At 39.2% G+C, this 24,343-nt stretch overlaps 1 protein-coding gene across 2 annotated transcripts in view; it reads right to left on the bottom strand.

The window, feature by feature from the left end:
* Positions 1–1,491: 1,491 nt before the first annotated feature.
* Positions 1,492–24,343, bottom strand: part of SEPTIN10 (septin 10) — a 64,161-nt gene continuing 41,309 nt past the window's right edge. Inside the window, exons 6-11 of one of the 2 annotated variants that reach the window (XM_049856619.1) lie at positions 20,208–20,369; positions 17,607–17,703; positions 15,105–15,273; positions 12,994–13,126; positions 4,330–4,511; positions 1,492–2,543 (exon numbers count right to left, since the gene is read on the bottom strand). In XM_049856619.1, the coding sequence (XP_049712576.1) occupies positions 2,528–2,543; positions 4,330–4,511; positions 12,994–13,126; positions 15,105–15,273; positions 17,607–17,703; positions 20,208–20,369 (759 nt within the window). In that variant the 3' untranslated portion in view covers positions 1,492–2,527. The remainder of the gene's footprint in view (positions 2,544–4,329; positions 4,512–12,993; positions 13,127–15,104; positions 15,274–17,606; positions 17,704–20,207; positions 20,370–24,343) is intronic. The other variant, XM_049856618.1, reaches the window with a different exon arrangement.

Raw genomic sequence — 24,343 nt, 5'->3', positions numbered from 1 at the left:
GCAGAAATCTGCAGGAATGTTGTCCCTACTGGTCTAGTTGCTCCAGAAGGGCATGGATAGCCTTAATCATGTTTGTGCCCCAATTTCCTAGTCCAGCAGGAGAGGGAGAATGAGAAATTCTGGGCCTAAATGTGGTTCATCTATAAAAATGGGACAATAGTAACAATTCCTGTAATGTTTTTCTTTTGTGCTATTTTCAATCTCAAATGAGAGTCTATGTAAAAAAGCTTTAAAAATTAAAGGAGTATATACAAAGATTAATGGTTTGGGGTTGGGGCAATTCTGTTTCACATACTTTATTAAAAAGAATTTGTAAACTAAACACAGTTAGCTTTATTTTATTCCTAACCCAAACCAAACCCGTTGCTGTTGAATCGATTCCAACTCATAGGCGCCCTGTAGGACAGAGTAGAGCTGCCCCATAGGATTTCCAAGGCTCTAATCTTTACGGAAGCAGACTACCACATCTTTCTCCCAAGGAGCGGCTGGTGGGTTCTGGACCAGTGACCTTTTCGGTTTGCAGCCAAGCGCTTTAACCACTGTGCCACCAGAGCTCCTATTTTGTTCCTAGGAGATTTATTACTTTGAGCATCAGCAGAGAATGACTCACTTTGTAACCCTGTGCCTGAATGGTTGAGAATAAATTACCTTTCTAATGTATGAAGGAGAGCTTGGACTTCACAGTGCAATCACTTAGAATTTTTTTTTCTTAGCCAGTGCAACCCTTTTAAAATGAAATCTAATATGGAATCCTAAATACATGGAATAAATTAAAGAATCACATCGTGGTTGACGCAGGAGTGAGGGTTTCTCATAGCAAAGCACTGAAAAACGATTACCCTCTTGTTAAGTCCAGAGTCTTAGGCAGGCTTCCATTAAGTTCTTTTCAACTAGAAACTTTACTAACTGCTTTGCCATGCCAACAACCAACAGGGCATTTAAAGGTAAATTTATTAAAGCTTAGGATAGCTGTTTCTACAGCTTGTATAATATGGCTACAAAACAACAGTCATTCATTGAATGTTACTAAATTCTTATGAGGAACACTTTTCTCTACTAAAGCCAAGCATCGTGGTGCTGAACCCCTTGTAAAGCAGACTACTTGTCTGCAGGGACCTCACCTATCAGAAGTCAGTTATCCTGAGAAGAGAGTTCACAGCTTTTTCTCTGACACTCATAATTTACTGAAGTCTTAAGATACTAAGAGGTATTTGTGAGTTTCAAATACAAAAATGGGATTAAAGTGTTTGTAAAGATAAACTGTGGTATAAAATGAAAGGTGTTGTTTGTGACTTACACAACCTTCAGGAAAAAGTACACGTTCAGAATCTGACATAAAACTAAGTAAAATATTTTGTTAGTAAAATATCTCTGCTTTTTAAAATAGCTCAAACCTATAATTAAATGAACTAATTTTGATAAAATGTTTTAAGATGACGGTTTGCAAAAAGAAAAGCTAAACACATTTCAATCAATATGTAGGCATATTTTATTTTTCAAGAGTAAAATGTCAGTTTTACTTCAAAGTATTCAAGTACAAAAAATGAGAAATGATATACCTGTTAAGTATACATATATATATGTATGTATTGTATAGACTGTTAAGAAAAAGCTAGAAATAATCAAATTGTTTGGCAAATACTACTAAGGCACTTTGAATTCAAATATCCCTTGAGATGTGAATTACCTGGATTTTTTAACATCTTTAATATTCAGATGTTCGCTTATTTGCTTTAAAAAATGGTTTTTAATAGGATAATTCAACTTCATTATTTTTCCCTAGAAGATAAGCATTTTAAACAAGTATAAAACACATCCTAATGAAAATCATGTGATACGCCCAGTTTCAAAAGGTATTTATACTAGAAAAAAATTTATATACCTGGATGTTTTTACCTTTAAACATATTTTCTTTCAATACATAAACTGCTGTAAGTCATACTGAAGCCCAGAAGGTCATCATGTTACATAATTTGATACAAAAGCTTAGTATCATGTTACCAACTAGGTAAACACACCAAAAATTAAGAATTTCTATAAAACTAGTCAAAAGTTAGACAGGTTTAGGCATATAATACATTTCAAAACATTTCCAAAATTTTACGTTAGTGTGTACAAAAAAAAAAAGGTTTGTCTTGGAACATAAATGCAATCAGGCAGCCATAATATGCAGTTCTGTATTTTAAATGGCACTGAAAATTAGCACTTTGGTATGATGCATTCCCTGCGAAGTTACGATGAAGTTGGCAACAGGGAGAAACCATCTAGATTCCTCTCAAACCAGCAACTTAAACATTTCTACCAACAGCAAATATGTAAGTAATACCATCCACCCTCACATATGTAATTGAGCTTATATTTGAAAATATTTTTCCATAAATGGCAGTTCTTGTGTCCATCCACCAGATACAGAATAAGAAATACAGCAAATGTAAAAACAGCAAAGAAAATCAAAGCATACTTCGAACTTTTTAATAACTTTTACTTGTAATGATCTTCTGTGATAGGTAGTTCTAGAATGACTGTCTTATATAAAATTGGAGCTGAAAAGAGAAAAAAAAATCCTTTTGATTAGTACAATTACAAAAAACATAGAGGAAATGAAAATTACCAGAATCATTAGTTTTATAAAGCTTTCATAGAAAGAACAAATACACACCTAATATACTGCAGAATATTTAGCTGTAAGATTTGGGGGGGAGGACACCAAACCATATTTTCTTGAGGATAAATGCCTTCTGAGCTCTCCAACAGTGTAAGTTTGGCCATTATTTAGTTTAAAAAAAAAAAAAAGCACACACTAATGGTTCTCAAGTGGAGCAGAGTGATAATTCTTACAAGGGAAATGTATCATCTTTCACACATGAAATAAAATCGGGGAATCCAATTTTAGTAACAGTGAATTAAGATAAAAGGATAAGAAGGTAAAAGGTCCCTTAGCTTTTTAATTCAAAGCATGATAAAAAAAAAAAAAAGGGAGGCAATAAATCATATTTATAGTTCATCTTCTGGAAATGCAATTCTTTAGCTAAATAATACATGAGTAAAACATAGCTATTATACTATCGTATTCATTCTTTCAACAAACAACCGCATACCTCCTATGTGCCAGGCACTGGTCTAGGCTCCAGGGATGGATACATCAATAAACAAAGATACACACCCTTGCAGAGTGGTCATTAGAGGACCATATACGAGAACTCCTTTTCTCTTCCCCAAAAAACTATAAAATCCACAGGCTGAGTAAATTCACCAAAATCTTATGGATTTACTTTTCTTCTCCTCATTTCAAAATTGGAAAAGCCACTGTGAGCCAAGATTATGTTTTCCTAACTATTTTGAAATGGAGTTGCAATATTCTGGAAATACTAGACATGGTGGTAAAATTAAAACAGAAGAAGTGTTGCTCTGTGAGGAACCTAAGGAGAACTTGAGGCTACTAAAGCAGCGGTAGTTGGAGTAGATGGAGGCAAAGACTCAAAAAGGGAGCATGCTAAGTAAAGTGAGCCACAATGAATTTCAACAACAGTCAAATAGGACATTTTAAGTGGGAGAAATAAAATGAGGGACACAAAGTACAGAAAGGAATTAACAAAAAGGGGTGAAAAAAATACTTATTTTCTAAAACTTTGGTAACATTGATTTAACACATACCCCAAACCTATCAGCCTTGAGATTATCGTCCAAACGCTACTCATGGCCGCCCCACTGTACTGGAGCCCCTCTACCTTCCTCTGCACCTTTACGTCCACCAATCGGTTCACAAGCTCTGACATCAAAGCACAGGAGTTCCAATCGATAGCCTTGTTCCCTTATCAAAATAAAAATTCTCACAGAATCGATATCAGTAATATTTGTTAAAAATAAAAAAAAGTGAGCCTAAGAATTAGTTGTATCTTATATGAGTCCCCAGCGAAGCGCACAGCTTCCATTTATATTGGTAGGTCAGCAGTCGCTAGCTGTGTATTAGAGGCACAGGTCGGGCTACAAAAGAAGAGCAGCCAGTTCTGTTTGTTTGTTTTCCCCCAGCTAACTGACCTTTTCTACAGTGTGATGTGTTTTGGTTTTCTTCATTCACTTTGGAAAATACTTACTGGGCACCTACTGTGTGCCAGGCACTGTTCTAAATGCTGGAGAAACCTCAGTGAACAAGATGGACAAAGTCTCTGACCTGAGGAGCTGACACTTTAGTTGCAAGAGGCAGATAAGGAATAAGGAAACAGACAGTGAAGAAGTGCTATGAAGAAAATCAAACAGGGCAACGAGACAAAGTCACAGGTGGAGAGCGGGACAGGGCCACAACAGATAGGCTGGTCAAGGACTACTTACTTCTTCCGATCCTTGTCTTTCTTGCTACCAGTTGCAAGAAAGGACTGGTTCTGGAATATTTCACAGGTAGCCTTCTTTTTAGAAAAAGCAGCCATTTCTTCTTCCAAAAGTCTTCTCTTTTCTTCAAGCTTCACTCTCTCTTCGTGGTGAACTCTTTTAAGGTGCTCAAATTTGGCCTGGAGCTGGGGAAACAAAGGTGCAATTCTCACTAATGACACAGAGTGGCAGCATATCCACAAGAATGTGCTCTGTCTCAAGAAAACAAGGGATCGCCTTCATTTTCACAAGGTCTCCATCCTCACAAGGTCTCAAAAGTTGATCCTCAGGGTAAAAGTTTAGACGTGGAATTGCCTTGGTAACTTTAATTTTAAATGACTCCCCATGCCAAGAATGCTTGAACCAAATGTAACAAAAATTACAGCCATGAGCAAAACTCGATTTTTCAAACGTTTGACCTTTTCCTACTGAGTTTTTTTTCCTAGCTCTACATTTTCCCCACATAGCTTTTTCAAATAAAGTTTCTCAAATCCATGCTCAATAAAAATACATTCATTAAAAGATACTATGTGTAGCCAGACAGGTGTTGAGAGTTATTCCGCTGAAGTCCTCTAGAACAACAACAATAAAAAAGTCTACTGCCGTCAAGTCACGTCCAACTCATAGCGACCCTATAGGACAGAGTAGAACTGCCCCATAAGGTTTCCAAGGAGCAGCTAGCAGATTCGAACTGCTGACCTTCTGGTTAACAGCCAGGCTCTTAACCGCTGTGCCACTAGGGTTCCAAAATCCTCTAGAAAGCAACTGTTAATGTCGAGAACCTTAAAAATCTATTACATTTTTCTACAGTCATTCTACTTCTTGAAATTTAAACTAAATAAGGAAACCCTAAATTCAGAGAAAGCTTTATACATAAGAACTCACTGTAGGAGAATTTACACCATAATGAAAAAAAACTAAGTGTCCAAAAGATAAAGTAAAAAAAAAAAATTATGCGAAATACTCAATGAAGCCACTAAAACGAGTTCTACAGAAGTTGATAACATTACATGAGATTTCCCCTGTAAGTAAAAACAGCAGAAATGCAGAAGAAAAAATAGTTAAAAGACATCATTCAGCATATTTTCATGTACCTGGGGCTCGAAATCATCTTGATAAACCATAAGAAGGGAACAAAGTCACCTTGGATGCCAGCAGTGACAGGCCTGTGTTTGACTTTATTTTTTTCCACATGTTAAAGAACATCTTGTATGTATCATGGAAATCATGTTTATCAAAGCTATGAATGGCATAACTCCATGGGGCAGTTCTACTCTGTCCTATAAGATCACTATGAGTCGGAATCAACTGCACAGCAACGCGTTTGGTTTTGGTTTCGGTTATGAATGGCATAAAGCTCAGAAATTACTAATAGATAAAACTCCTAAAGCCACTGGCGTTGAGTCAATTCTGACTCACCTGGTCTACAGGCTGTAAATCTCCATGGAAGCAGACTGCCACATCTTTCTCCCAAGGAGCCGCTGGTGGTTTCAAACTGCCGACCTTTTGGTTAGCAGTTGGTCACTCTAACCACTGTGCCACCAGGGCTCCTTAATAGATACAAAGGAAGTTAAAAAAAATGGCTTATAAGAAAAAAGAAAAGCTATTTTACATTTTTACCATGATGCCTGGCATATAGTAAAAAAAAAAAAAATTTTTTTTTTTTTTTGCATATAGTAAGCACCCAATAAATATTAGTCATTATTTTTAAATTAAGAAAAAAAAAGCTCACCTTTCTCCAACCCCTGCCCTGGGATAAGGGCTCCCTCCCCTGTGCTCCATTAGGACCATAAAAGAAGCCCTAAGAACAGCAAGTGCTGGGTAACTGTTCACATGACCACCGCTGCCTCAGCACAGGAGCTATGCCTTTTCCCTCTACATACCCCCGGCACCTAGCAGTCCGTTATTCACTACAACAGGCACAAATGCTCAGGAAAAGATTCTGAAAGATGTTGAAGGACTGGTAACAAGATGAAATGTAAACGAAATGTATGTGAAGTCCTGCATTTAAATCCAAAGAATCAATTCTACAAGAAAGAATGTTACCTGGTTTAATTATGGTTTACCTAATAAGAACCAGGGGCTTCAGCTGACTCACTACTCATCAGCTGAGTGACAGCCTGCCAAGAACACAAGCACAGTGTCTAGAAACTAGATGAAGAAAGTTATTTTTTTTTTCTCTTGGTCCTCTGGCAGGGTCAGATACACGTAAGATGAGTAATTTCAGTTCTGGGCAGAAACCTAGCGTTGATGCAGAAAGCGGGGTTCGGAGTCTAGAACAGACGGCACATAATAGTGGGGGAAGTATTCCACTAAGAGGCTGAGGGTGGATAGCAGAGAGCTAAAATGCAGCCTAATAAAAACTACATGTGCAAAATATGGACTAGTTGTCACGGGAGCCAGTGAGCCCCCGATAGGACATGTATTCAGATGGAAACCAAACAGAGTTGAAACAGATGACAAAGGTAGCTCCTTCCAACCTAAGACTCTTTTATCCCAGAGGCTGCCCTTCCAGAGAAATACCACTTCCTTAGTTCTGTTCGGTTCCTGCTTTTAACAAAAATAGATACTGAATGTATTTGTGTGTTTAGAGGGTGGTCTCACCTAGCTCTCACGCATACCAGGGGTGTAAATAAAAAGAGGGGAGCATGTGCGCACTCCGAGCACGTGTGCACCCCTGTACATGTGGGAGAGGGGCAGAGAGAAGGGTGAATTTTGCAAAGGGAGGACACGGGGGCAGATATATATATACCTCCGACTGCTTAAATGGAGGCTCATGCTTGAGTATCTTAAAAAGATACAGAGTACTTCATATATCATTCATGAAGTTGACTATAAATTCCAGGAACACTGTGAAGACAAAAACTAAAGAAAAAAAGGAGGAAGAGGGTTCAGATGTGACTATAACTCCATCATGTGGAGTTCATAGCTTTGACAACAGCAGCCCGTTCCACATACATGAAGCATACTACCACTCACTCGTGGTTCCGTTCAGAAGCCCTAGTGGCACACTGGTTAAGCGTTCAGCTGCTAACCAAAAGAACAGCAGTTCAAACCCGTCAGCTGCTCCCTGAGAGAAAAGACCTGGCGAGCTGCTCCCGTAAAGATTACAGTGTAGGAAACGGTATGGGACAGTTCCACTCTGTCCTACAGGGTGCTATGAGTCAGAATCACCTGGACGGCACACAAGAGTAACACAAGAGGCACACAAGAGTAACAACGTGGTTCCTACAACAGGCGTAAATTCAAACACATTTCCAAATACTCAAAAAATTAAAAACCAAGGGATCTTTTGTGCTGTTCATGACTAGTCGTCAATGCTCTTATGCTTGGATCACTGACAGGGCGCCCCCGCTGGGTCTTTAGTACACACTACTTATGAGACTATTGTTCAATGATCCTTCTAAAAACACCCTTTCTTAGAAATGAGAAATGAACGCCAAAGAAAACACTTCTCTCCTGTTGAACGCACAGGCGTCTTTAATCTGAGCTGTAGCTCCCTGTGGCCCCTTTTGCCCTGACCACCTAAAAGTCAGAGCAAAAGGCTATGTGTCCTTTAAGAAGTCACCTGACCAGGCCCCTCAGCTGCACTTCTGTGCAGCCCGCTCTCCTGGCCCTGTATTATATGGCTCCTGCTCTCTTCCGTTCCCATGGTTATAATACATCTGAAGGTTTCTTGTTTTTTTAAACTGTAAATCGTCTAGCATATTTTTTGGAAGTATGGGGGCATAAATATTAAGTTAACATTATACTAAGAAACAGACTTACATATAAAATGGGGAAGTTTTAATATTTCGATGATGGCTACGTGCTTTACTTGAGGGATATACACTGTCCTTTTTCTTGTAGTGGGGAGGGGCTGAGGGAAATCTGTCATAGATAAGATGCCTCCTCATTAGTTCATTTAGAATGATGGTAATAAAGAAGCAGAAAAGGTAACATTTAAGCAGTATTTCCAGTTAAGATACCAGTTGTCCAGTGCTTCTCATTACTGTGGTTATCCAGCATTCACATACTGCCATCTAAGTGCACGTTACTTTAAGCAAATGATCTATGAAAATCTAGATTTATACAAAACATAAATAAGGGATATTTGTAGCATAAATAACAGGGTCCTCTAATACACACTTTAACAATGTTTTGGATTACCAAAAATTATTTTATTAGCTGCTGCGAGTTTTTTACTGATATAAATAGCTTTAAAATGCTAAGAGCCCAGTATCAGGTAACGAAATGTCCCTGTATGCCCACAAGAGACCTGGTTTACACCTACCTTTTACTGTCCCAGTTGGAAACCCTGGTGGCGTAGTGGTTAAGTGCTACGGCTGCTAACCAAAGGGTCGGCAGTTTGAATCCGCCAGGAGCTCCTTGGAAACTCTATGGGGCAGTTCTATTCTTCCCTACTGGGTTGCTATGAGTCGAAATCAACTCGACGGCACTGGGTTTGGTTTATTGTTCCAGTATAATTATTAAGCCCCGTCTTAGTTATCCAGCACTGCTATGACAGAAATACCACAAGTGGATGGTTCTTAACAGACAGAAATTTATTTTCTCACAGTTTAGGAGGCTAGATGTCTGAATTCAGGTGCCAGCTCTAGGGAAAGGCTTTCTCTCTGTCAGCTCTGGAAGACGGTGCTTGTCTCTTCTGAGCTTCTGGTACTGGGCAATCTTGGCTTCTCTCTCCCCCCATCTCTGCTCTGCTCACTTGTTTAATCTCCTTTATATCTCAAAAGAGACTGGCTCAAGGTATACCCTACACTAATCCTGCCTCATTAACATAACAAAGACAACCCATTCCCAAATGTGATGATAACCACAGGCGCAGAGGTTAGGATTTACGATACATAATTTAGGGGGACACAATTCAATCCATAACACCTCCTTTCCCTCTAAAACTGTCCTAATTAAGACAGTAAATTATACAGTCCCCCTGAGTCCTTGCATCAATAATTCTTGGTCTCACAGGAGGGATGATCACTGACTCGATGCCCTTCTACACAGACGGGCCCTGGTTGTAGGTATTACTAATGCTGGCTATAAACTATGGAAACTGGTCACGAAGTGCCCCTTCATATTAACAAAACGGATCACTGAAATCGATGTCTCTAAAGCTATAAAGTTAAAAGCTTAGAATGCTTTGAATAACTTTTGACTTTGGTACTTTAGGTTTAAAAAGGGCACTTGAACCAAAAACCCAAAACAACAAACAAAAATTCACAAACCATCTAATGACAAATTTTTCCTTTCGATAATTTGGTCTCACTGAATTTTCAATTTTCCTTTTAAATAACACATCACAACTAAATACAATATTCTTCTATTAAAAAAAAAAAAAAAAGCATTGCCATCAAGTCAATTCTGACGCGTCTATACGATTTTAAAAGTTGAAAATGGACTATAGACCACTTTTAAATCTCTCACTTCTCACTGGTGAATTAAGGATCATGATATATGCGACAGCACTAAATTTTAACGCAAATAATGGCCGCCTTCTCTGTTTGTTTGCCAACTGCACCCTCCCCCTGGTGAAGTTTTTTTTTTGTAAGCGCACTAGGCTAATTTTTTTACAGTAACAAGTAAGAAAAATTGGCTTAATGGTGCTTATGAAAATACCTCACAAAGGGAGGGCGTAGTCGGCAAACAAATGCAGAAGGCTCATGTTACTTATGTAAAATACAGTAAACTCTTAAAAGTTTTACCCTAATATCACCCTAAGATGAATCTGCTAATTTAAGAAGAAAAAAAAATCACCACCCTTACTTCCATTACAACTCCCTTTCCAACATTCACATTTAAAAATAACTTCGATTTAACATAGTAAAAATGTCTATTCTACCAAAAGCCGTCTATACAGACAATGCACTTCTGATCCAAATTCCAATGACATTTTTTAATGTGATAGAAAAACAAATCACCAACTTCATATGGAAGGGAAAGAAGCCCCAGATAAGTAAAGCATTACTGAAAAAGAAGAAGAAAGTGGGAGGCCTCACTCTACCTGATTTCAGAACCTATTACACAGCCACAGTAGTCAAAACAGCCTGGTACTGGTACAACAACAGACACATAGACTAATGGAACAGAATTGAGAATCCAGACATAGATCCATCCACATATGAGCAGCTGATATTTGACAAAGGCTCAGTGTCAGTTAATTGGGGAAAAGATAGTCCTTTTAACAAACGGTGCTGGCATAACTGGATATCCATTTGCAAAAAAATGAAAGAGGACCCATACCTCACACCATGCACAAAAACTAATTCCAAGTGGATCAAAGACCTAAACATGAAGACTAAAACGATAAAGATCATGGAAGAAAAAGTAGGGACAACGTAAGGAGCCCTAATACAAGGCATAAACAGAATACAAAACATTACCAAAAATGACGAAGAGAAACCAGATAACTGGGAGCTCCTAAAAATCAAACACCTATGCTCATCTAAAGACTTCACCAAAAGAGTAAAAAGACCACCTACAGACTGGGAAAGAATTTTCAGCTATGACATCTCTGAGCAGCGCCTGATCTCTAAAATCTATATGATTCTGTTAAAACTCAACCACAACAAGACAAACAACCCAATCAAGAAGTGGGCAAAGGATATGAACATACACTTCACTAAAGAAGATATTCAGGCAGCTAACAGATACATGAGAAAATGCTCTCGATCATTAGCCATTAGAGAAATGCAAATTAAAACTACGATGAGATTCCATCCCACTCCAACAAGGCTGGCATTAATCCAAAAAACACAACATAATAAATGTTGAGGAGGCTGCGGAGAGATGGGAATGTAAAATGGTACAACCACTTTGGAAATCTATCTGGCGTTTTCTTAAAAAGTTAGAAATAGAACTACCATACAACCCAGAAATCCCACTCCTCAGAATATACCCTAGAGAAATAAGAGCCTTTACATGAACAGATATATGCACACCCATGTTTATTGCAGCTCTGTTTACAACAGCAAAAAGCTGGAAGCAACCGAGGTGTCCATCAACAGATGAATGGTTAAATAAATTGTGGTATATTCACACAATGGAATACTACGCATCGATAAAGAACAGTGACGAATCTGTGAAACATTTCATAACATGCAGGAACCTGGAAGGCATTATGCTGAGTGAAATTAGTCAGAGGCAAAAGGACAAATATTGTATACGACCACTATTATAAGATCTTGAGAAATAGTATAAACTGAGAAGAACACATACTTTTGTGGTTACGAGGCGGGGGGAGGGAGGGAGGGTGGGAGAGGGTTATTTACTGATTTGTTAGTAGATAAGAACTACTTTAGGTGAAGGGAAGGACAATACTCAATACACGGAAGGTCAGCTCAACTGGACTGGACCAAAAGCAAAGAAGTTTCCGGGATAAACTGAATGCTTCAAAGGTCAGCGGAGCAAGGGCTGGGGTTTGGGGACCATGGTTTAAGGGGACTTCTAAGTCAACTGGCAAAATAATTCTATTATGAAAACATTCTGCATCCCACTTTGAAATGTGGTGTCTGGGGTCTTAAAAGCTAACAAGTGGCCAACTAAGATGCATCAATTTGTCTCAACCCACCTGGATCAAAGGAGAATGAAGAACACCAAGGTCACACGATAACTATGAGCCCAAGAGACAGAAAGGGCCACATGAACCAGAGACTTACATTATCATGAGACCAGAAGAACTAGATGGTGCCCAGCCACAACCGATGACTGCCCTGACAGGGAGCATAACAGAGAACCCCTGAGGGAGTAGCAGATGCAGACCCCAAATTCTCATAAAAAGACCCGACTTAATGGTCTGACTGAGACTAGAGGAATCCCAGTGGTCATGGTCCCCAAACCTTCTGTTGGCCCAGGACAGGAACCATTCCCGAAGACAACTCATCAGACATGGAAGGGACTGGACAATAGGTTGGAGAGAGATGCTGATGAAGAGTGAGCTACTTGTATCAGGTGGACACTTGAGACTGTGTTGGCATCTCCTGTCTGGAGGGGAGATAGGAGGCGTAGAGAGGGTTAGAAACTGACAAAATTGTCACGAAAGGAGAGACTGGAAGGAGGGAGTAGGCTGACTCTTTAGGGGGAGGGTAAGTGGGAGTATGGAGTAAGGTGTATATAAGCTTATATGTGACAGACTGACTTGATCTGTAAACTTTCACTTAAAGCACAATAAAAATTAATTTAAAATAAATAAATAAATAAAAATAACTTCAAACTGGGACGTCCTTGAGTAAGAGAAACTAGAGAAGCGTAACATCCAAATGCAACATGTGATCCGGCATTGAACCCTGGTTCAAAAACTAAAACAGAAAGGGCGGGCCCAAGCTGACGTGTGCCATCCGACTGAAGATGCTATAAAACTAGCAAGGTATTTTAAATGGACGCTATGTTCATCTTTAAGATATTTAAAACACTGCTTAGTAAACCAGTCCATCACAAGTCCTTGGTAAACCACTTCAAATTTTAATTTTGATTTTGGACTATGATTTTTTTTAATCTATATTCAAGAACTATGTGTTAAAATAGCTAACTTTTAAAGAACAATTACCATCTCAACTAAATTCTTGAGATAAAGCTTCCAAATTAAGAGGACACCTGAAAAATACATGCAAATCACATCAAACCAACAGTACTTGCCTCTCTTTCAGCTTCTTTCAATATGGCTTCTTTCTCCTTTACTCGCTGCACAAACGTCTGCTTCATTTCTTCTTCCTTCCTCTGACGTTCGCCATAGAATTCGTGTCTTTTGGCTTCGTAAGTCTCTTGAAGACTAAAAAGTTATTTGTGGTACTCTCATGTTAAAAAGATGACATAACAAACTGGCAGAAACTCATACATTTCATGTTAGGCCTCGTATATAAGTGAAACCTGTTGGCGTTGGTGAAGAATATTAAATAGACCATGGATTAAAGTGATAAATCTGTCTTGGAAGTAGTACAGCCAGAATGCTCTTTAGAAGCAAGGATGGTGAGTTTCCACCTCACATACTTTGGACATGTTATCAGGAGGGACCAGTCCCCGGAGAAGGACATCATACTTGGTAATGTAGAAGTCAACAAGAAAGAGGAAAACCCTCAACAAGATAGACTGACACAGTGGCTGCAAAAACGGGCTCGAGCATAGCAACAATTTTGAGGATGTCACAGGATCGGGCAACGTTTGATTCTGTCGTACACAGGATCACTCTGAGTCACGATCAACTCAGCGGCACCCAACAACAACAATCTTTACGGAAGCTGACTGCCACATCTTTCTTCTCCAGAGCAGCTGGTGGGTTCGAACTGCCAACCTTTCCGTTAGCAGCCAAGCACTTTAACTACTGCACCACCAGGAGTCCTCCGGAAGGGGTTAATACATGCAATTCTTAGTTTATTATGCTACCAGACGTTTAAGAAACACGAAGAAGTTAGATACACAGGTTGAGGAAATATAAAAATTTAACCTCATCTGTTGTTAAATCTTGCAAAAGGACTTCCTGCCATAGCAGCACTGATCTGACGTTCTCCTCACCTTCGTCCCTTTGTGTCTTTTCTGAGAAGGACTAATAACCAGAAAGGACGGCAATGCAAGTAACAAAACAGAATAAGCATCTTCAGTCTCCGTGACAGAGTTTAAGACAGTGTCTGTCCTAAGGATTTCACGTTTTCTTCCATGCAAATTTGTTCTGGAATGCTACATCAAATCAAATTTGATTTACTATGTTAAGGATTAGAGAGTTTCAGGTGTAATGTGTTTTAATTTTTCAAAAAAAGTCAGAAATGTAGCGCCATATGAAGTTACCAAGTAAGTTTATAATACAACATCATTAAATGCTCTAATTGATGAGCAAGGTCATCAGGTCCTAAAATCCTTAAAATTAAACTATTATAAGAAACAATCCAATTTCTGACTCCCTACAAGTACTCTGGAGCCACGGTGGTGCAGTGGTTAAGCATTCAGCTGCTAACCAAAAGGTCGGTAGTTCAAACTCAACAGCTACTCCTTGGGAGAGAGAAAGATACTTCCGTAAAGATTACAGCGTTGGAAATCCTACGGGGCAGTTCTACTCTGTCCTACACGGTTGCCATGAGTCAGAATTGACTTGATGGCAGCAGGTTTGGTTTACAAGTACCTTCTTTCTTTACAATATATTTTGCTAAGTTTCAGTCACTCTAAAACTTTCCGCAGGGTGAAAACCAACAAAAAATGTTTTAAGCTCACTTAGTATGGTTAAAATCCATCCAGAGGTGTCTCGGAAGAAAGGCCTGGCTATTTGCTTCCAAAAGGGTGCAGCTACGAAAGCCCTAGGGAAGCCCTACTCTGAAGCACTCACGAGGTCACCGTGACTTAGAATCGACCAGACAGCAACCGGTAACGGCTCATGTTCCAACTTTCTTTGGTAATAATTAAATGTACTTTCATTTTCTTTATAGAACTATAAAAATAAACCAAACAACAGGGTTTTTATTCCTTCAGATATTCATTTCAGCATTTACTGAAATAAGGTAAGCCCTTCCGTATGCTGTTCCTTGTATCTAACTCCATCTAAGTGAGAAGGCTATTAAAGAGCCTCCGAAGGTAGGCTCTTTAAATAGTCAAGAAGCACAATAACTAATCATTATTCAGTGATTCTATTTCATGATTTTGAGCAACTTCTCATAAACTTATTCTCCATCATCCTGGATATATAAAAGGCTACAACTCCTTCTGACTTCCACTTTGCTGGCTTCCTCTCAGCAGCAGCTTGTCCAAGAGCAATCCCCACTTACCTGACTGGCTTGTTCTCTGGGCCGACATCTTTGAAGCCCAATTCCTCCAGCTTGCAACGCCTGTAAAGTTCATAGTGTCGACTGTGCGTCTGTTCTCGCAGGTCTTCCATATTTGTACAAATCAGCATTTCCCGGAGCTTTACAAAGTCACAATGGTTTTCATTTTCCACTACCCAGAAAACAAATGAAACAGCAACACTAGTTTTTAAGTTCTGACACACAATTGGTATTTGTTGAATGGATGAATAAATGAAAACACATTTAAAATAACAAACAGCCAGATGATCAGTCTGATTGACAGCTATGATTATTTCACGCAAGTAACCAAGGAAGAAACTCTTGTGTTATACACACCACATTATAAACCAGGTTAATAAATAGACCAGGAAGTTTGTTTTAAATTTAGTAGCCAATGGATAAAGAGGACATAGCAAAGAAATACATTATATTACCGAACGCTCTAGTTATTGACTAATATTTTGTTAGCAGCTTACAATCCAGCCTCCGGATATTTCACATAGTGCTTAAAAAGAGTATCTAATAGCATTTCACTAAAGCTTCAATGTTGTAAATTTTGCGGACTCAAAGAGTACCGTCTGTGCATGCTACAATTACCAAATTTTTTTAATACAATACCACATTTATGATTCTGTGTTAGACACTGTAATGGATTGAATTGTGTCCCTCCAAAAATATGTGTCAACTTGGTTAGGTCATGATTCCCAGTATTCTGTGGTTGTCCTCCATTTTGTGATTGTAATTTTATGTTGAGAGGATTAGGGTGGGACTGTAACACCACTCTTACTCAGGTCACCTCCCTGATTCAAGGTAAAGGGAGTTTCCCTGGGTGTGGCCTGCACCGCCTTTTATCTCTCAAGAGATAAAAGGAAACGGAAGCAAGCAGAGAGTTGGGGACCTCATACTACCAAGAAAGTGCTGGGAGCAGAGCGCACCCTTTGGACATGGGGTCCCTGCGCCTGAGAAGCTCCTTAACCAGGAGAAGACTGAGAACAAGGACCTCCCTCCAGAGCCTACAGAGAGAGAAAGCCTTCGCCTGGAGCCAACAACCTGAATTTGGACTTGTAACGTACTAGGCTGTGAGAGAATAAATTTCTCTTTGTTAAAGCCATCCACTTGTGGTATTTCTGTTATAGCAGTACTAGATGACTTAAGACAGAAATTATTCAAAATTACTGAGTAAACATATATGATCCTTCTTCCATGTTTATGGTGACCCCCCCCAAAAAAAAAAAACCGAACCTGTTACCGTCAAGTCGATTCCAATGAATAGCAACCCCACAGGACAGAGTAGAACTGCACCACAAGGTTTCCAAGGAGTGGCTGGTAGATTCGAACTGCCGGCCTTTTGGTTAGCAGCTGTAGCTCACCATAGTTCTTAATCACTGCGCCACCAGGGCCCCTTATGGTGACCAGAAGTCTGTAAATACAGTATGTGTTTCTGTGGCCAATGGTTTTAAGTACAATTAGTACTTTTATATTCTTTACACATTAAAAATGTGAAGTTTTCTCAATATTTTTCATTATTTACCAAATTTGTCAATTTTTAAACAGGAGCATCTGGAAACCAGTACTGGTGGGGGTACTCCATTCCCCATTAGTTGGCCTCAAGTAAATAAAGAAGTACTAATGACAAAGTAGTTAGTACTAAAGAAGTACTAACTACTTTGTCATTATAATGATAGATAAATAACCTAACTGTCAAGTGGATTTAGTTTTTTAGTTGACTGGTTTGTACTGGAAATAGGCAGCAATACTTTGTCCTGTTGATCAGTGAAAATATATAAATTTACAAGATGGCTTACTGTGCCCCACATTAAGTAGTTTGTGTATCATGTTTAAATACTACTTTGTTCTTATTGTGTGCTGCAGTCGATTCTGACTCACAGCAACCCTTAGGAAAGAGCTGAAATGCCCCACAGTGTTTCCAAGGCTGTGTGTGTAACCTTTATGGGAGCAGCTCACCAGGTCTTTTCTCCCATGGAGCAGCTAGCTGGTTTGAACCACCAACCTTTCGGTTAGCATCTGAGCACTTAACCATTGCGCCACCAAGGTTCCTTTTAATCTTTTTTTTTTTAATTGTGCTTTAAGTGAAAGTTTACAAATCAAGTCAGTCTCTCACACAAAAACTTATATACATCTTGCTATGCACTCCTAGTCGCTCTCCCCCCAATGAGACAGCACACTCCTCCTCTCTACAGGGCTCCTTTTGTTCCAAGTGCCCCACCAGTGCTTCCCACCTGCTGAGTGTCCTGGCACACCCAGGGAGGTGATTAGGTGTGTGGCACAGTGCAGAAAATGAGGCAGCTCTGTCTGGCCTTTACAGGCTTTGGCCTAAAACAGTACACGGCAAACTCTTGTGACAACCAATCATAATCCAAAATAAGTGTCACCTCAAGGAAGGCATTAAATGCAACTTTGAGACTATTAGGTGACGCGCGTTTCTAATAATCATTCCCAACAGTTCACATTTATCTTATTTACCTTGTACAACACCCCAAGGATACTGACGAGCTTTGACCATCTTATTTCCGACTTTCACCTCATCCATACTTCCCACAACAGCAAATGGTAAATGTGCCTGGAAAGGAACCATAGTATCAATCAATCTTCTCATACCAATGGGATCATCAACTAAGAAAGTTTTATGAAACCAACAGAGAATAATTCATTCTCAGGTTTTAAAACTTGGCAGTGAACATGTGCTCATTTTTCTACAAGAGTCATTTTCATAAGGCACAATAAAATTTTTTTTAAAACAAAAGTTATTTTCAGACCCTATAAAAAATTAAAAAATTATTTACTGAGCATCACCTAATGCAAGGCACCATGCTATTGGGAATGTAAAAAAGCAAAGAATTCTAGTATCCATATCATTTCCCTTAATATTATCACTGCCCTAAAAGATACTGTTGAGGAAATTACCCACACACGCATGCAGACACAGGCACGCATACCCATATAGTATACAGAGCTGAAGTGTATGCATACAGCTATGTGATACTTATACAAAGTAATATACAAGCCCCGAAGTAATGCTAAAGATAGTAAATGCTACAAAAATTTAGAGGACTGATCACTATGAGCAGGAAGAATGAGGGAAAGGTTGAAGAAGGCAGTGCAACTCAAGCAGTCCTGTAAAATACATCTCTTGTTTCCACCTCATCCGGAGCAAAGGAAAATGAAGAAAACCAAAGACACAAGGAAAATATTAGTCCAAAGGACTAAGGGACCACATGAACCACAGCCTCCACCAGCCTGAGCCCAGAAGAACTAGATGGTGCCCCGCTACCACCACCGACCACTCTGACAGGGATCACAGTAAAGGGTTACGGACAGAGCAGGAGAAAACGTAGTACAAAATTCAAATTCATAAAGACCAGACCTACTAGTCTGAGAGAAACTGGAGGATCCCCCAAGACTATGGCTCCCGGACACCCTGCTAACTCAGAACTGAAGCCACTCTTGAAGTCTACCTTTCAGCCAAAGATTAGACAGGCCTATAAAACAAAAACACATGTGAGGAACGTGATTCTTAGTTCAATCAAGTATATGAGACCAGATGGGCAACACCTGCCCAAAAGCAAAGACAAGAAGGTAGGAGGAGACAGGAAAACTGGACAAATGGACACTGGGAACCCAGGGTAGAAAGGGAAAGGGGGAGAATGCTGACACAAGGTGGGGACTGCAACCAATGTCACAAAACAATTTGTGTATGAATTTTTTAATGAGAAACTAATTTGCATTGTAAACGTTCACTAAAACATGATAAAATTTTTAAAAAAGAAAAGAAAGTACAACCCAAGCTACATCAAAAAGAATTAGATTGAGATCGATCGAGAAGAGCAGGAAGGACCAACTTAGGTAACAACCATACAGAACAACCATACAGAACAACCATACAGAAACAGGAACATGCAAAAGGCAGATTCAGGGGCAGTGAGCAGATTCCCTGTCTGAAGTTGAGGATTAATACAGGGGAAAAGCCTAACGTACAAAGTTTTAAGGACTATGTTTAATATTTAATAATTAACATTGTTTAGTCTCTTAATTGCTTCTTTCTGAAAAATTCTTCCAGGTGAGTACAAGGAATAAACTTAGATGTAAAGACAATTTAACACAAAGGAATTAAAATCATTTTGTTTAGATTAGTCAGCTTTTTATATATTTAGTTTAGGTAACTTAATATAAACAAAGTATGAAAAAATCATAAAAGAAAAAAAGAAGAAATGGAATTAACATTTTTTGAATGGCACTGTCAGGCACTTAACAAAGGCTGTATCACTTAATCCTCAAAACACCTGAGATGAGTATTGTTAACCCCAGGTGTAGACAAGTTCACAGTATCAGAGAATAATGCCCACAATAGACGGTTAAGTCCAGCTCCAGAATTCCTGATTGTTCAAAACATAATCAGACGTTTAAGAAATTTGTTAGCCTGAAGAAAGTAAAACAAAGAACTTTGTCATTTTCAATTTTCAATTGTATTAATAAACTAAAAAAAAAAATGAAACTTGTTGCCATGAAGTCAATTCTGACTCATAGCGACCCCTGTAGGACAGAGTAGAACTGTCCCATAGGTTTTCAGCGAACGGCTGATAGATTCAAACTGCTGATCTTTTGGTTAGCAGATGAGCTCTTAACCACTGTGCCATCAGGGCTCCAATAAATTAAAAGTTATGTGAATATTTAATAGGTATATGAGACACTATAAGAATGAGCTTAAATTCCAGATTAGAAAAATCCACTTGAACTAAAGATTTTAAGTTTCTGAAGCATTCTAAACGAGGCTGGAAAGACAGAATAGAAAGTCATCTTTCTGAGGCAATTTATTTCCACAAAAGGTCTATCCCATTCACATAAATGTACTGCTTTATTTGGGTGACAGAAGGGAGGAAGGAAAACATGCTTAAAAATATATTATTATACTTTTTCCAACTCAAGAAAATTAAACATTTTTGAAAATTCACCTTGTTTGAAGTCTTTTTGGAAGATACAAGTGAAAATATATTGTAGCAGTGTTACTTACAAATAATCTTTTTATTTTCACATGTAAAACAGAATTAATAGTCAGCAGGAGCTTACATTCATTGAAGAATTGATTTTAGCAATAGTTTCATCATCTGTTGGGAACTGGTATATCTGGACGCCATTGCTAACCAATTCACTCATGAGCTTGATCTTAAACTTCTGTAATTCAGTTTTAGAAATTGCATCTGCTTTGGCAATCACGGGTATGATGTTCACCTATTAAGAATAAAGAAAAACGAAATCTCATAACTGAGGATTTGTTTTTAATCCTATAAGCTTTCACATTTAAAGCTACCCAACCAACCAACCCAGCGCCGTTGAGTCGATTCTGACTCATAGCAACACTAAAGGACACAGTACAACTGCCCCATAGGGTTTCCAAGGAGCACCTAGTGGATTTGACCTGCAGACCTTCTGGTTAGCAGCTGTAGCTCTTAACCGCTATGCCACCAGGGTTTCCTTAGAGCTATCAGTCTCTGACAATTTCCTCAACCTAGATCAGGAGGTCAGGAGAGGTTCATTTCCCTGTCTATTTTTAATAAAGTTTTATTGGAATACAGTCTTGTCCATTCATTTACATATTATTTATGGCTGCTTTCATGCTACGACAGCAGAGATGAGTGTTATAACAGAGACCATGTGCCTGCAAAGCCTAAAGTAGTTAGTACCTGGCCCTTTACAGGAAAGCTGGCCAGTCCCTGACCTAGATAATCATTCTTACACGTGCTATATACAATCATTCCTACAAATGCTGGCTTTATAATGATTACTTTTAAAAAGCAGAGTTTGCATAAGATTACTCTTCTACCTGATTTAGGCTTAGAAATCTCACTTTTTCTTCTGTCTCCCTCAAAGTCTCTTACAGTTCCATCACACACAAAATAACTAAAATGTAAGCAGTAAACTGAAATAGCCTGCTTAATTCACTAAGAATTTTTATTTCTTAAAAATCTAAGTAGGAGTCCCTGGTTGGTACAAGCAGTAAACACACTTGGCTGCTAACTCAAAGGTTGGAGGTTGGAGTCCATCCAGAAGTGCCTCAGAAGAAAGGCCTGGCAATCTGGTTCTGAAAAACCAGCCCCTGAAAGCGCCATAGACACATTTCTACTCTGACGCGTATGAGGCTGTCACGAATCAAATCACCTCAGCGGCGACCTGTTCAATAACCTGAGCGCTAAATCATCAGGGTGACTGACCTCTCAGCAGAACTAAGAAACAGATGGTCTGTCCTTCTCTCATTTCAGCAGGTCCCTTTCCTCACCCCCAATGAATCCGTCTCTGTGACTCACTGTCAGACTCTTACCTAGATGTCGCAGGAAGGAAATTTTACAAATACCAACTGAAAGTATTCATGATGCAAAGCAGTAACTTTCTCAGCACTATTTAAGGTCTGTTAGTGGCCAGAAGGAGGAGATCTGGGGCCATGAAGACCAACTGATTCCTAAGTCTAGTCCTGTAAAAGACTAACATCTCCACGAGAGACTGATGTCTGCACAATTTGGGGGCTGGTTTTTTTGGTATTCTTTTTCCCCATTTCCTTATTTGTCTTTAGTCATATATTTCAGGCTAACCAGTGACATGTGTGAAGGGAGTGAGCTCACAATGTAATTTTCAGACAAAAGTGAAAAGTACAAATCATAATCCCTGTTCCGTTTCTTCTCTTCTCCAGGGCCCCACTGATTGACTGTGTGCATTTAAATTTATTAGTCTCCCATATGCTTCAAAAAGATAAAAAATTTTTCCAACTATTCATGAAATTAATGCTAGAAAATTTCCCAATGATTATGGGTAAACAATTTTCATGATAAATTAAAGTACCTAAAAAATCTGATGCCAAGTTCACATGTTCAATATCACACTTAGCTATCCCATAAATTATGCCAAGTGAATAACTTATAATTGCCTCTACAGTAACTACAAGTCGACTGAATGTTAAAAAAATGTTTCTGTGGCAGGGAGAGGTAAAGTTAAAGGTTTCTCAATGAAGGTAACTTGTCACTATTTCCATAACTTTCCATGTCAATAACTTCTCAAGTGTTCTGCTTTTAGAAACAAAAGATAACCATCCCCAAGGCGGCTGAGGAAACTAGGAGGAGAAGCCAGCAGGACATCTCCCATCTTTATGTAATTAAAAACAAAACAAAACAAACCAGTTGCTGACCAGTGGATTCTAATTCCCAGAGACCCCAAGTGTGCGGAGTAGAACTGCGCTCCATAGGGTTTTCAAGGCTGTCACCTTTCAGAAGCAGATGACTAGGCCTTTCTTCCGAGGTATTTCTGGGGGAGTTCAAACTGCCAACTTGTCAGCGAGTGGTGTAAATTAGGATCTTCCTGTACCTGCCAGGAAACCCTGGTGCTGTAGTGGTTAAGAGCTATGGCTGCTAACCAAAAGGTCGGCAGTTCGATTCCACCAGGCACTCTCTGGAAACCATATGGGGCAGTTCTACTCTGTCCTATAGGGTCACTGTGAGTCGGAATCAACTCAACGGCAATGGCCCTGGTTTGTTTTTCTATCTTCCAGTTCGCTGTGGGTTAACAGCTGTCTCCACAAGAAAGGCTGTGTATCCTTATATACATCTCATCAAGCAACTGAAGAATACCTTCATTTTACCTAGAAATCTAAATCTCATTAAACAAGTAATGAAGCTTAGCTGTAACATTCCTTTCTGGTTTGTAAAACTGAAAGCTGAAGACAAGGCATCTTTGATAATGGTATCCCATCAACTGAATAAAGCAGAAGAGGGTGGTGACAGTCTTTAAATAAGTGTACAATACTCATGATCTTTTACTGTTACCATGAAACATTAGAGTTTGAGTGAAGTAACAAAATATTGTGATACTATTCAAAGTCTTGTGGTAATGTATAATCTCCATCTCAAGCTAGTGAGACAGGCAAGAGATCAGGCTGGCTATAATTAAAAGGCCTTTGACTCAGTATTCTTGGAATCTGAACCTCAGTGCAGACCACCACATTAACTTTTACTGACAGCACCCAAGAACTACTTGTGATTAACAAACTAGGTGCTCAGACAAGATAAGGGGCTACATTCCAAGGCCCTGTGTGCTTGACCAGCTATAGTTAAATAACCTCTAATTCAGTATTCTTGGAATCTAAACCTAAGTGCAGACCACCACATAACTTTTATTGCTGGCACTTGAAGACTACTTGTGACTAACAAACTAGGTGCTTAGACAAGATAAGGGGCCACATTCCCTATCCCTACATGCTTGACTAGCTAGAAGTTACTGATAACCCTCCTGAGTTGTTTTTCAAGTCCCCCACCAGATGTAGAGCATACGCAGTAAAAATCAAGGTGGCCTATGAATGACTTTCCACATGAGATAATTATGAGCAAAGATCCCTTGCCAAGACTTGGACCAGGATCCTTGCGCAACATCCCAGAATAAGTCCTGTTTGACATCCCAGCTGCCTTTGTGACAGACTCCATCTTAGTTCCAGCAACCTCTGTGAGGAAATCCATCCTGAATTCTAACTGTGGGCATTTGATTTTCATAATCCCTCCCCTTCTCCTAAGAAATCTCCACCCTTCCAATGAATAAAGATAATGTCTTTTTATACCCCACCAACCCAGTGCCATCAAGTTGATTCCGACTCACAGTGACCCTATAGGACAGAGTAGAACTGCCCCATAGAGTTTCCAAGGAGCGCCTGGCGGATTCGAACTGCCGACCCTTTGGTTAGCAGCCGTAGCACTTAACCACTATGCCACCAGGGTTTCCAATGTCTTTTTATAAGCCCTAAGAAATCCTTCGTTCAGAGACTGGAGGCTAGCGTAGATGAAAACCCCTCTCCATTTCTTCCTCGTGAGCCTTTTCCTAATAAACCTTTGTTCGTGTGGAACCTCTGGGTCTCTCCTGGTCATTCTTGGTCAGAAGAAGGTAAGAACCGAAGCAGGGCTTAGTCCCAAGCTGGGAAGCCCTGCCCTGTAACTCTAGTTGTTGGTAGGGTTGGTAGCATATATGGTTTATTGCTCCTCCAAAGATGAGCACTAACCAAGTGCTCAATATCTCTTCCATTAATTTCCTGAAAAATCTACTTTTATCAATATAAATTACTCCTAGCTAGCTCTGCTCAAAGACTGACGACTCAAAAGCTGGCTAACATAAACCAATAACTAAAATATCAATATTTAAACATTTGGAATAAGACTGTGCCTATTAATTACAAA

The sequence above is a fragment of the Elephas maximus genome, chromosome 17 (genome assembly GCF_024166365.1).
Source record: "Elephas maximus indicus isolate mEleMax1 chromosome 17, mEleMax1 primary haplotype, whole genome shotgun sequence".
Taxonomy (NCBI): domain Eukaryota; kingdom Metazoa; phylum Chordata; class Mammalia; order Proboscidea; family Elephantidae; genus Elephas; species Elephas maximus.
Note: the sequence above shows the minus strand (reverse complement) of the source record. Positions and strands in the feature narration are given on the sequence as shown.